Source organism: Cetorhinus maximus, chromosome 7, assembly GCF_964194155.1.
Source record: "Cetorhinus maximus chromosome 7, sCetMax3.hap1.1, whole genome shotgun sequence".
NCBI classification, from domain to species: domain Eukaryota; kingdom Metazoa; phylum Chordata; class Chondrichthyes; order Lamniformes; family Cetorhinidae; genus Cetorhinus; species Cetorhinus maximus.
The window spans coordinates 52,980,273-52,995,017 of record NC_135885.1 but is presented as its reverse complement, the minus strand read 5'-3'; the positions used below and the strand labels follow the sequence as shown (position 1 = coordinate 52,995,017).

Genomic DNA, 14,745 nt, shown 5'->3' with positions numbered 1-14,745 from the left:
CCGCTGGAATTATGTCGGTGAAGGAGCGGAGCACTCGTTGGCGGTTGCCTGGGGATCACATGAGCGAGCCTGATATGGATCTGTTGTTGCGGAGCTAAGTTTAGAGTCGGGCAGGATGCGGAGGGAGGGACGGAGCGGAGAGCAGAAAATATTAACTGGAAAAAAATGCAGGGAAAAAATGAACAATAGCAAATGAACATTAAAAACCGATAATCCGGTCGCCCGTTACCATGTGAACTGTTTCTTTTTTTTTTGTTTATTTTTTTTTCTCTACATTTTCTGTCACCTTTTCGCCTGAAGTTTCCTCTCCCTGGTTTACCTCCTCGCTTGAAATCTCGCGAGAGGCTGCGAGGGATTCGGTAAAGTTGAACATGGCGTCCAATCTGTTAAAGGTAAGCGGGGCCCCGGCTCGGCTCAGCTCAGCTCAGGCACTCCGACCCCCGACAGCCCCCTCTCTCACTGCTTAACCCGCCGCAAGTTCCGGAGCCGAGGCGAAGTGTTTGATCTGCTGTGGGGTTTGGCTGGTGTAGAGGTTGAGTGAGATGCGGCAGGTTACTGAGTGTCCGTTTCTCTCTCTCTCTCTCGCACGACGCGGGCCTGGGGGCTCGGGTATTAAATGGCCCGGCAAGTAGGAGAAGAGGGAATCCAAAGGAGAAAGATCGCCTTTAAAAGCGTGTTTCTTCCGATGCCCCTCAGTCTTCGCAGCAAGCCGACAGCCCAGCGTTTTAAAAGTGACGACTTGCCTTGCCTTATAGTGGTGTGTGAGGAGTTTATAACAAAACGGAGACTTATGGGCATGTGTTGGACGATATTTTGTTGCAAAAACTAAATCTGGAGCTGTTGCTATCTGTAAGCGGGACTGTCTGACTTGTATCACCCATTCCTGAATCTCACTTCCCTCGGCAATGATGCAGTGGAAAGTGAATTTTAATAGCTCACTTGTTAACTTGCTGTATAGAGCTTAGAATACATAATGGCCAAGAGTAAGTTTATTAAGCCTACATGGTATTTTTAAAAATATATCGCTGAGGTGATTCGCAATAGTTGGAAACAGGGACAATCAGCATCTGTGGAGAAAAGGCATTCTATGTTTCAGGTCTATGTTCTTCACCGGAATTGAAAAATAAGATTTACGTTCGATTAGGATCAGAAATAATGAGAGATATGTTTATAAATCGCAAATAGCGCAAGTGTTAGTGGGATGATGTCTTTTGAATAGAACCCTTAGGAGTTCTGAAGAAGGATTTTATTTGAACTGTTGTACACAGCTTCTCAGAGCAATGTACATCCAGATAGTATTGTTTTGTATCAATATCATCCATGTGAAAATAATACATTGAAAGACTGTAATTTTACGCACTGAGCTTTTTATCACCTAAGTACTGTAATTTCCATTACCAAGGATTCAGTCTGCTTCCCAAAGTGAACTGAGAATGCAAAATGGGTTCTCACTGATAGTCTTTAAAAGTATGAGGAGTAATAGAATGTTTTATAATATGGTGTAATGCACCATATTTATTCATATAAAGTATTACATTATTGGAAAGATTTGATTTTATTTCTGTTAAACCTTAATGTACATTTGTGCATTGTTTATTAAGTGATACTTTACATTCATCATTTTCAATTGCTTTGCCATTACTGCTACCACTAGCAATAACAAACCTGTATCCAACAGTATTTTATACTAATGTTATAAAGCGCAAGATGTTCTCTTTTGGCAATGTTCCCATTGACAGAAGGGTCCAGAGCCAAGAAACACAACATTTAAAAGTGATTGGCAAAAGAGCCAAAAGTGACATGAGGGAAAAACTTTTTTATGTAGTGAGTAGTTACAATGTGGAATGCACTGCCTGAAAGGGTGTTGGAGGGAAATACAATTGTGGCTTTCAAAAGGGAATTCGATAAACACCTGAGAGGAACAACATTTGCAAGGCTATGGGGAAAGGGCTGGTGAGTGGGACTAGCCTAATTGCGTTTGCAGAGAGCCAGCATGGGTTTGAAAGGCCAAATATCATCCCCCTATACATGTAACCATTTTTTTGATGCTTCTACACAGTCCAAGCTTTGGTGTGCAACACTTATAACTGCACGCTGGACGTTTGCTCCAAGTTGATGTGAACACAGTGTAAAAACTTTATATAGTGCTTGGTGATGGCTTGTCAACATTAACTGAATTTGCATGCTAAGAGATCATTTGGGAAATTTACAATAGTAAAATATATTGATGCATAAGCAACGACCTTAAGGAAAAGGGGAGAAATGGGCGATTTCTTTCAAGTTTATAGATTGTTGTCAAATGCTACCTTTTTGTTTTCCACTAGTTTTACATGTGAGAAATTTGATTTAAAAATGTTGAGCTCTTAACACTTTAGAAATTATTTAGTTCGGCTGAGCCAAAATCATGGTTCTTGTTATGTGAAAAATATTGGGCATTAGTTCTTTCAGGATTGAGTAGTTACTTGGTTAATGACACTCTAGGTTCAGTTGAACTCAAACTTAATGCATTGAAATGATTCTATTAGTTCTTTAAATAGTGAAAAACAGCTGCTTTCTATTCTGCTCATCAATGCATCTAAAAAAACTTGCCAAGTTGTAACATCAAAAACAGTATATCCATGTGCCACAAATTTATATTTGTTAAAACATTAATTTTAGTGTGTAACTAGAAGCTGAACTGTGTTCCAGTGCTGTCGATGCATGGAGTAAATGTAAGTGTCAAAGTGTATGTCTCTCAAGTATAGGAAAAAGGAGGCATCCTGGATTCCTTTTATACTAGAGGAACTCATTGGGAAGGAGGGCTAGGAGAGACTAGGACCTGAGGGCACAGCTTCAGAGTAAAGGGAAGACCTTTTAGAACAGAGATGAGGAGAAACTTCTTTAGCCAGAGAGTGATGAATCTATGGAATTCATTGCCACAGAAGGCTGTGGAGACCAGGTCATTGAGTGTATTTAAGACCGAGATAGATAGGTTCTTGATTGGTAAGGGGATCAAAGGTTACGGGGAGAAGGCGGGAGAAGAGAAACTTATCAGGCATGGTTGAATGGCGGAGCAGACTCGATGGGCCGAATGGCCTAATTTCTGCTCCTATGTTTTATGGTCTCATGGTCTTATGGCTAACTTCAGCTGTTGTTGTGTTATAACATTAATGGAGCAAAATGATTTTTGTTCCATTTTGCAAGGGCCATAATGGGCTCATGCACAGCACTAGACTGAAAATGTGTTAAGATTGAAATCACCTACCTGCTTCTGTTAAGTGCAATCTTCATTACAGATAATTGTTATTGTGTATTGCAACACTGCCTTATCTGTGTTTATCTGAGGTGAATGAAGACCTATTGCACCTGTAATGTAAATAATCCATATCCGGCATGTAACCATCTGCAGTGCCTTGTGAAGGCAAGGACAGGTAGGGTAGTGATTTACTTGTTGAATAATTCAGATAATTCCAATCTCATTGTGGCAGTTCAAGATTTTTGAATCAGGAGTAAGATGATATCAGTAAAAATGGCCATGAAGCCATCGGATTGTTGTAAAAACCGAACGGCCTCTCGTGAAGAAAATGTTCTCTTATACTGGATTGACTCTTAATTGCCCTCGATTGCTTGCTATCAGTTTCACAACACCTTTCCAATGCCCATATCCTGAGAATTGATTAAAAGAAAACTAAAATCTGTTATAGCTATCAGCAGTGGAAATTCTTTCTTTCTGGATGAGGGCATTCTCTATTTTCTCCTCATAGTTGGGCTTTTTTTAAATGCGTCTAAATGTGGGAACTCAACAGCTGCCTTAAATCTCTAAAATCATGGTTATGACCAGTCCATAGCACTTTCCTATTTATTTCCATACAGTTCCTTTTTTTTCATTGTTAGCAGTCACTAACTGTCCTGGAGGAACAACTAGTTATCTACTCCTGAGATTTGGTTGACTGAGATGTAGAATAACCATTAATGCACAAGACCAACCTCGTCATAATTTGAATTTGATGCAGCCTCAGACATATATGTAGATGATAGTTCACTATGTATTTAAGAAAACATAAGCAAACAACTGTTAACCTTCAAGTCTCTTATTTTGTGTGTCCAATTTGCATTTCCTTTTCCACCTGCATATTAAAAGTTAGAAATTAAGTAATTGAGCACAAAATAAACATTTTTAGGGAGAACCGAACAAACCAAACTTTATTTTTGTTTTTATTCCCACCTTACTTTCCTCTCTGCAGAATTAATTTTTAAAAAAAATTCATTCAAGGGATGTAGGCCAGCATTTATTGCCTATCGCTAATTGCCCTTGAGAAGCTGATGGTGAGCTGCCTTCTTGAACCGCTGCAGTCCTTGTGGTGTAGGTACACCCACAGTGCTGTTAGGAAGGGAGTTGCAGGATTTTGACCCAGCGACAGTGAAGGAATGGCGATACATTTCCAAGTCAGGGTGGTGAGTGGCTTATAGGGGAACTTTCAGCTGGTCGTGTTTGAGTGTATCTGCTACCCTTGTCCTTCTAAATGGTTGTGGTCATGGGTTTGGAAGGTGCAGTGTAAGGAGCCTTTGTGAGCTTCTGCAGTGCATCTTGTAGATGATACACACTGCTGCTACTGTGCGTCGGTGGTGGAGGGAGTGAATGTTTGTGGGTGGAGTGCCAATCAAGCGGGCTGCGTTGTCCTGGATAGTGTCAAGCTGTTTGTGTTGTTGCAGCTGCACTCATCCAGGCAAGTGGAGAGTATTCCATCGCACTCCTGACTTGTGCCTTGTAGATTGTGGACAGGTTTTGGGGAGTCAGGCGGTGAGTTACTTGCTGCAGGATTCCTATGACCTGCCGTCATAGCCACAGTATTTATATGGCTAGTCCGTCCAGTTCAGTTTCTGGTCAATGGTAACCCTCAGGACGTTGATAGTGGGGGATTCAGTGATGGCAAGGCCATTGACTGTCAAGGAGCAGTGGTTAGATTCTCTCATTTGTCAGCCCAAGCCTGGATGTTGTCCAAGTCTTGCTGCATTTGGACATAGACTGTTTCGGTGCCTGAGGAGTGGATGGTGCTGAACATTGTGCAAACATCAGCGAATATCCTCACTTCTGACCTTATGATGGAAGTTCATTGATGAAGCAGCTGAAGATGGTTGGGCCTAGGACACTACCCTGAGGAACTCCTGCAGTGATGTCCTGGAACTGAGATGACTGACCTCCAATAACCAAAACCATCTTCCTTTGTACTAGGTATGACTCCAATGGGCGGAGAGTTTTCTCCCTGATCCCCGTTGACTCCAGTTTTGCTGGAGCTCTTTGATGCCACATTCTGTCAAATGCAGTCTTGATGTCAAGGGCAGTCAGTCTCGCCTCATCTCTGGAGTTCAGCTCTTTTGTCCATGTTTGAACCAAGGCTGTAATGAGGTCAGGAGCTGAGTGGCCCTGGCAGAACCCAAACTGAGCGTCAGTGAACAGGTTATTGCTAAGTAAGTGCCGCTTGATAGCACTGTTGATGATGCCTTTCATCACTTTACTGATGCTCGAGAGTAGAGTGAAGGTGCGGTAATTGGCCAGGCTGGATTTGTCCTGCTTTTCGTGTACAGGACATATCTGAGCAATTTTCCACATTGCTGGGCAGATGGCAGTGTCGTAGCTGTACTGGAACAGCTTGGCTAGGGGCATGGCAAGTTATGAAGCACAAGTCTTCAGTGCTATTGCCGGAATATTGTCAGGGCCCATAGCCTTTGCAGTATCCAGTTCCTTCAACTGTTTCTTGATATCACATGGAGTGAATCAAATTGGCTGAAGACTGGCATCTGTGATGCTGGGGACCTCTGGAGGACGCTGAGATGGACCATCCACTCGACATTTCTGGCTGAAGATTGTAGCAACTGCTTCAGCTTTATATTTTGCACTGATGTGCTGGGCACCCCTGTCATTGAGGATGGGGATATTTGTGGAGCTTCCTCTTCCAGTGAATTGTTTAATTGTCCACCACCATTCATGGCTGGATGTGGTAGGTCTGCAGAACTTAGATCTGATCTGTTGGTTGTTGAATTGCTTAGCTCTGACTTATCACTTGCTGCTCATGCTGCTGGCATGCAAGTAGTCCTGTGTAGCTTCACCAGGTTGACACCTCATTGTTAGGTATGCCTGTTGCTGCTCCTGACATGTGCTCCTGCACTCTTCATTGACCCAGGATTGAACCCCTGGCTTGGTAATGGTAGAGTGGGGGATATGCCAGGCCATGAAGTTACAGATTGTGGTTAAGTACAATTCTGCTGCTGCTGATGGCCCACAGTGTTCCGTGGTTGCCCAGCCTTGAGTTGTTAGATCTGTTCAAAACGTATCCCATTTAGCACAGTGGTAGTGCTACCTCTGCTGGGTCTGTCCTGCCAGTAGAGCAGGACATACCCAGAGATGGTGATGGTGGTGTCTGGCACATTATCTGTAAGGTATGGTTCTGTGAGTATGACTGTCGGGCTGTTGCTTGACTTGTGAGACAGCTCTCCCAATTTTTGCACAAGCCCCCAGATGTTAGTAAGAAGGACTTTGCAGGGTCAACAGGGCTGGGTTTGCCGTTGTCGTTTCCGGTGCGTAGGACGAAGCTGGGTGCTCCGTCCAGTTTCCATTTCAAACCATTTCTGCAGTCTGCTTCAATGACCTTTAGTAAATTATTCTAAAAGTATGAGAGAACTCTTGATCCCTTATTTACACATCTCTCTGCCTGTCATCAAGTCCTTGATGGGTCAGTTTCTTCAAGGTGGTGTTGATCCAAATCTTTAGCTGCTAGCAGAGTTGGTGCCTAGCAGTGTGCAACAGCAAAATTTTTTACCTGACTGCATTTTCATCTTGTCATGCTGCTACCCTATCTTGAATATTACATATTTTTAAATTCATTTTCAGGATGGCAGATAACATTGGTATGGCCAGCATTTATTGCCCACCTGTAACTGCCCTGACAAAATGCTATTGGTTCAAGTGGCTTCAAGTGTCACTTCAGAGATGATAATCTGATAGCTTCTTGGTCACTTTTTTAATTTTAATTTTTAAAAAATTGGTTTCAAATTCTCATTATGGTGGGATTTGAACTCATATATTTTCTGGATTATTAGCATAGGTTTCTACATTCCTAATTCAGTAACTACAGTGCCATACCCCTGTATTGTACCCTTAATTCTTCCTATGTTGATATTGTCATCCACACTTTTAGCTCAAGGATTGCCTTTTTAAATGTTTTCCTTGCAAGCTTCCCATTTCCAGATTCTCTGCAGTAGCCTAAGGTGCATGATAGCAGCGTTTCAGTGAATTATCTACCTTTACAAAATCAATTCATTTTCTACTGTTAGCTCCATCAGTTGTTCCACATCATCCTCTAGTACACTATTCTCATTTCCACCATTTATAAAAACTGCAAAATGTTGTTCAATATTTGACATGCCTTCATCTCAAGCCTAGACCTCTTAAGCCAAGAGTCCCTCTTCCATCCCACTGTGATGCTGTGTTTTCCAACTGTTCTTTTACTTTTTATTTGCTTATAAAAGCACTTTTTTGCTTTTAGATTATCTGCAAATCTTTATATTCCTTTTTAGTCTTTATAATCATTATCTTTATGCTGTACAATTTGGGGATTGTTAATATCAACCGGTATTGTTACCCTGTTCCTTCATATCTCTCTGAATTGGTAACAGAACTGTACCTCTGGTTTATCTCAGCTGCTGGTAATCTGTAATGGTGGCGTAGTGGTAACATTACTGACCTAGTAATCCAGAGACCCTCTGGTGACATGGGTTCAAATCCCACTATGGCAACTGGTAGAATTAAAATTCAGTTAATATAATCTGGAATGGTAAAGCTAGTCTCAGTAACGGTGACCATGAAGCTATCATCGATTGTCAAATAAAGCACACCTGGTTCACGAATGTCCTTTAGGGAGGGAAATCTGCCATCCTTACCTTATCTGGCTTACGTGTGACAGCAATCTGGTTAATGGTAGACTCTTAACCATCCTAGTAAGCCACCCAGTCCAAGGGCAATTAGGGATAGGCAACAAATGCTGGCCTTGCCATATATGCCCACATCTCTTCATGTCTTAGGTCACCTTACATTTTGGACTGTGATAGAATCCTTTACTAATCCTGCCACTTCACCACCTTTATTATTCCTGCCCTATCTCTCATAGGAACTTGAGCTGCGGTACCCAAAAAATAGACACAGTATTGGATCCGGCCAAAGCACCACTTCTTCGTTTTTGTATTCCAGCTCCACTGACAGAAAGGGAAACATTACCTTTTGTACCTGTGCAACTAGCTTTTAGTTGTTTGTGTACCTGGACACCTAAATCCATTCAGTCCACAACCATGACTCTGAGCTTCCGGTTATTTGTCATTTCAGTTCTCTATCTTGCATGCATTCTGACCTTTCTGTCCATTGCCTGCTACTGTGTTCCAATGAAGCTCAGTGCAAGCTCAAGGAACAGCACCTCATCTTTTGACTTGGCACTCGAGTTCAGTAATTTTAGATCATAACCTCTGCCACCATTTTATTTTGTTTTTTTTTGCTGATTCAGTTTTTTCTGTTTCTGTATTTCCTTTCACTTTGCATTCAGGCAGCTGTGTTCCTACCATTCGCACCTCATCTGGACGTTGGTTGTTTTTTTTACCCATTGCCATTCTCTTTGGCTTTCGTACCATGAAATCTTTTGTCATTTGATCTCTTGCCTTCAGCCCTATCACAGATTTTCCCTTTTGTTCTCTCTTACCCCCCCCCCCCCCCCCCCCCCCCCCCACCCCACCCCTCCCCACTCCATCTCTTTTGCTTGCTGAAAACCTATTACGTTTCTGTCTTTCCTCAGTTCTGATGAAGGGTCATTGGCCTGAAACAATCCACAGACTGCCTGACCCGCTGCGTACTTCCAGCATTTTCTGTTTTTACTTTAGATTTCCAATGTCTGCTGTATTTTGCTTTTGCCTGAATCCCTTTCTTTTTCCACAGCTGAAATTGTTACTGTACTATCAGGGATATTAAAATCCTAGTCCTGTCCAAACTTAAGCTACAAATCTATTATAGTTAAAATATCATCACTCCATAGTTACCAATATTTCTACTCTTGAGTTTTATATTGTGTGCTTTGTGCATTCACACACCACTGCATCCTTAGCAACAATTTTTGAAATGTTGATCATTATTCTTTTCCTGGCCTTTTTAAAAAAATCTCTTGCCCCTTTTTATGACACTCTTTTATCTCTGATACCACTTGCCTTTTTTTTGGTTTCTCTTATGCTATATTGGTTCAGTTCCCCCATACTGCTTTATTTAACCCCGTCACAAAGATGTTGCCAGTCAGTTGTTCCAGAAATTATTTCTGTGTCCCAATAATCTAAACCTTTCTCTTCTGCACTAGCCTTACAGTGACATGTTGACTTCCTTGCCTTGGCTTTTCCAGCGTGTGACAAAGCAATCTGGAAATTACAATTTTTGCTGTTTTGTTTTTCAGTTTGATACTTGTAAATTCCCTCTGCAGTATCCCAAATTTATTACTATGTCATTACTTCTGACATGGATCAACTAGTTTTTGGGCGCTTTACCTCATTACCGTAAAAGTTTCCACTCATAATGATCTTCAGCACAAGCAAGCCATCATTCAGGACACCCACTAATGATGCTAAAAAGGTTGTCTATTCCCTTGACTGTAGAATAGCCCCACTGCTAGGACGTGAGGGCGAGGTGGATTGAATTATTATTACTGTTTCCCTCTTCTGCCCGTGACAGCAGTAATTTTAATTTCTAATTTAATTTGTTTCCCTTCGTATCCCCTTCCCTTGTTGAAACGGGCTGAGGTGTGTTTCCCAAACCTCGACGTGAGGGCCAATGTTAAAAAGACGAGGCAGAGAGGTGTAGGGAGGGAATTCCAGAGCTTGGGGCTTGGGCAGCTGGAGGGGTGTCCACCGTTGGCATAACGATTAGAATCAGGAGTGCGTGGAGGGCAGGAATTGGAGGGGTGCGGATGTCTTGGAGGTTATGGGGCTGGAGGAGATTGCAGCGGTGGAGAGGGGTGGGGCCGCGGAGGGGCCTGAGGGCAAGGATGAGAGTTTTGAGGATTGAGGCATTGTGGGTCAGTGAGCATGGGTGAAATGGAATCAGGATGTGGTGCGACATCTCCGCCGATGCTGCCAGACCTGCTGAGTTTTTCCAGGTAATTCTGTTTTTGTTTTGGATTTCCAGCATCCGCAGTAGTTTTTTGTTTTTACCCTTTTAAATGAGCCAAGCATTTCAGCTTCAGCCAGTTCAGACAATCACTTCTGAATAAGGACACAGGCAGAGTTTTGGATAACCTGAACTTTACAAATGGCAGAATGCCAGAGATCAGCAAGGAGAGCATTGGAATAGTCAAAGTCTAGTGATAATAAAGGCATGGGTGAGGGTTTGGTAGCAAATGAAGCAGGGATGGTGTCAGGCAATGTGATAGAGATAAATAAAATGTTGTTGTCATCAACAGCCCATCATTGCCTTATAGCCTCCTGTTCTGAGAGTATAATTTTGAAAAAATATTTACTGTGATGATGCTGGCAGTCATTTTCTTTGGTCCTGGTTTACTTTTTGTCTAATATTGACTGAGTTTGCCTGTGATTGTCAGAATTGGCTGAAGCTGAAACGCTTGGCTCATTTAAAAGGGTAAAAACAAAAAACTACTGCGGATGCTGGAAATCCAAAACAAAAACAGAATTACCTGGAAAAACTCAGCAGGTCTGGCAGCATCGGCGGAGAAGAAAAGAGTTGACGTTTTGAGTCAACCTGCAACCGAGTTCCTAGGACCAAGACCAGAAAGACCAAGACTTCAAGGGTCATGAGGACTCGAAACGTCAACTCTTTTCTTCTCCGCCGATGCTGCCAGACCTGCTGAGTTTTTCCAGGTAATTCTGTTTTTGTTCATTTAAAAGGTACCTGGATCTGCACCTGAAGTACTGTAACCTGCAAGGCTGCGGACCAGGTGCTGGAAAGTGGGAATAAAATGAGCGGCTAGTTTCTTCTTTACTGGCTGGTGCAGACATGATGGGCTGAATGGCCCCTTTCTGTGCCATAACTTTTCTATGGTTCTAAATAACCCCACGGCAAATTCTTTTAAGGTAAAACAAAGCTAGGATTTATTAACACATTCAAAACCCGAGGAACATTCACACACTCTCAAAATACAAGACAGCAAAGCACATGAGTAGAGTCCAGTTAGTCGATGTTCAATGAAGGTTCTTTCAGGTGGCCTTGTCTTACAGAATTTCTGGTCTTGGTCCTAGGAACTCGGTTGCAGGTTGAGTAGTTGAAGATGCAGCAAAGTATTCTTATATTTTGGGAGTTAGTTCACTTTGTCGGAAAAACACAGGGTTCTTTCTGGAGATCAGATTTTGAGAGAGATGGAGGTCAGAGGCATGCTGCTCGCCTGGAGTCCTGTTTTCTCTTCTGAGGTTAAACAGCAACTGAAGGCAGAATCCAAAGCTATATAATTAAAGCAATTCAAACAGCTCAAGTCTTGGTCATGTTGGTTTTGGGTCCACCCATTCAGCTAGCGATGTATTTTAAGAACCTTCGTTAAAACCCATTATGTTTTGAGCAGATAACTATGGAACCGTTAGCACAGTGTTGGAGATGAGGGGTCACAATGGCTCTTCCTTTGTTCAGAGCTGGTAGATGTGGATATTTCATCTTCTAGTCCTTTGTGTTGGCTTGGCTAGAATGTTCATACAATGCAAGGGGTGTCACATTCCAGGAGAATAGTGAGTTAACCTTTGTCCATTTTTAAAAACAGAATTCAAACAATAGGATATGGAAAGGAAACAAATTTGTCTTTTTTTTCTTCCTGCTTTCTCAACATGGCACCCACTCTATTAATTTCCTTTCTTGTAATGAATCTGCCTTTCATTTATTCATTCATTCCTCCAATGTGTTGAGCCAATGCTTAGGCCCATCCTCCTCTGAATTATTGCCACTGTCTACCTCATACTATCCATTGGGCAGTTTCATTAACTCAGAGGTACACTGCACTTGAGCATTCCTGCTGGCCCTACTGATGGAGATCCACCTTTTTACATTATCCATGTATCTTGAATTGTTTCATACTGCCCCTTGGGTGATCATATTCTGGAAAATGTCCAGAAACTCCTCATCCTCTCTGCTGTAGCATTGGGCCAATTGTTGCTCAAGCACAAAGATCACCTGCACCAGAGACTCAATTTTCCAACATTTAGTGCAAATATCCTGTCCCTGGGTAAACTGAGAATCTGTGGTAGTTTGTATGTTGTACTCAACATACATCACAAGGCTTCCCAGCACTGCCATCACTTTATAAAATGTAGGTAGTGTTGCCTGAATGGCAACAGGCATTCCACACCCTTGGGAACTTCACTAACATCAGATAAGTAGTAATTTTAGAAAAGAAATCTTGTCTGTTGAAGCTGAACTTCCACTGAGCTTAAACTCCCCTTTCTCACCTCTTGTAGCCCTAGATTAAACTTTCAGTATTTTACTTTGAGTAGTACTGTTTAGGCAGGTTTTTTCTGTGACAAAGCTGATCAGACTGCATCTGCTCAGTGATCAGTTAATAAACTAACGTACTAAGGCTTCAATGATAAAAACAAAAAGCTAAAAGCTACTGCGGATGCTGGAAATCCAAAACAAAAACAGAATTACCTGGAAAAACTCAGCAGGTCTGGCAGCATCGGTGGAGAAGAAATCAGTTAACGTTTCGAGTCTTCATGACCCTTCGGCAGAACTGAGTATAGTTAGGAGAAAGGTGAAATATAAGCTGGTCTAAGGTGGGGGGACGAGGGGAGAGAGAAGTTGAGGGTGGGATGATTGTGGAGATAAGCAAGCAGTGATAGGAGCAGATAATCAAAAGATGTCACAGACAGAAGGATCAAAGAGGTGTTGAAGGTGGTGATATTATCTAAGAAAAGTGCTAATTAAGAATGGAAGGCAGGATACTCAAGGTACAGCTCTAGTGGGGGTGGAGTGGAAAGACTAACAAAGTTTTAGTTTTAGATTTAAAAATAATGGAAATAGGTGGGAAAAGAAGAATCTATATAAATTATTGAAAAAAAAGGGAGGGGGGAGAAACGGGGTGGGGATGGGGGGAGGGGGAGTTTAAGATCTAAAGTTGTTGAATTCAATATTCAGCCCGGAAGGCTGTAAAGTGCCTAGTCGGAAGATGAGGTGCTGTTCCTCCAGTTTGCGTTGGGCTTCACTGGAACAATGCAGCAAGCCAAGGACAGACATGTGGGCAAGAGAACAGGGTGGAGTGTTAAAATGGCAAGCGACAGGGAGGTTTGGGTCTTTCTTGCGGACAGACCGCAGGTGTTCTGCAAAGCGGTCGCCCAGTTTGCGTTTGGTCTCTCCAATGTAGAGGAGACCGCATTGGGAGCAACGAATGCAGTAGACTAAGTTAGGGGAAATGCAAGTGAAATGCTGCTTCACTTGAAAGGAGTATTTGGGCCCTTGGACGGTGAGGAGAGAGGAAGTGAAGGGGCAGGTGTTGCATCTTCTGCGTGGGCATGGGGAGGTGCCATAGGTGGGGGTTGAGGAGTAGGGAGTGATGGAGGAGTGGACCAGGGTGTCCCGGAGGGAACGATCCCTACAGAATGCCGCCAGGGGGGGTGAAGGGAAGATGTGTTTGGTGGTGGCATCATGCTGGAGTTGGCGGAAATGGCGGAGGATGATCCTTTGAATGCGGAGGCTGGTGGGGTGATAAGTGAGGACAAGGGGGACCCTATCATGTTTCTGGGAAGGAGGAGAAGGTGTGAGGGCGGATGTGCGGGATATGGGCCGGACACGGTTGAGGGCCCTGTCAACGACCGTGGGTGGAAAACCTCGGTTAAGGAAGAAGGAAGAAGACATGTCCTGTTTAGTCCCACACTAAAAATGGCTGAAAAAGTTAGGGCTGGTGCCTGCTGGAGTAAGTGAATTTTAATAGTATGCTATTTACTATGAACAACCTCTCTGGCACTAAAAAAAATTAAATGTACAAGTGTTGTCTCATATCCTCAGGAGAAAGTTAGATTTACTACTTGTCTGTCTCTCATCCCTCCCTTAAACCCATCTGTATTTCCCAATCTTTATTTCACTTCCTGTGTATGTAAATTTAAATCTAATTTATATTTTTGGGTTTAAACGTCCTGGCTTGGATGCATCTAAGAGGATTTTTCAATGTGGTTGAAGAGCCACACTGTTCCTTTGTTGCTCATACACCACAGGCTTCCTTTAGAGGGCAATGCAGTGAGAAAGAAAGATAGATTAGAGGTAATCTCTGCTAGCAAACTGCAAAAGGTTTGTGGGTACCTGTCAATAATGTAAATAGCGAGCACCATTCCTTCACTGTTGAGAGCAAGTCCAGGCCAATGCATTTTATTGGTGAATATCATAACTCTTCCTCATATATTTTTGGATAAAAAGATGATAAATGTTGTAATTAATCATGTAGGTTTGGAGTTATTCTCAAATATTGCCAATTTACATAATTGTAATATTTATAGATTAGGTAGAACTCGAGTTCATCTGAAGGGGAGTCACGGGGCCTGATGCACGTTACATCAATTACTCAGTGTGTTAAATTAGTTTCATAAATTAGCTGTTCTGGAGTTAAGGCTTTGGATACCTAACTGACTATGCATCTTGTATTAATAACCTAAACCTAGTTTCTGATAAATTGAATGTTGAGACATGCTGCTCTCCTTTTGTAATCTATAGAATGTGAATTATTTAAACAATAAATTTTAGAGTGGTGCATTTCAGCTTCC

At 42.4% G+C, this 14,745-nt stretch overlaps 1 protein-coding gene across 1 annotated transcript in view; it reads left to right on the top strand.

Moving 5' to 3' along the window:
• Nucleotides 1-218: 218 nt before the first annotated feature.
• The window catches only part of LOC144682791 (cullin-5), a 62,182-nt gene continuing 47,655 nt past the window's right edge, over nt 219-14,745 (top strand). The window contains exon 1 of the mRNA XM_078545500.1: nt 219-392. Coding sequence (XP_078401626.1) covers nt 372-392 — 21 coding nt within the window. The 5' untranslated portion in view covers nt 219-371. The remainder of the gene's footprint in view (nt 393-14,745) is intronic.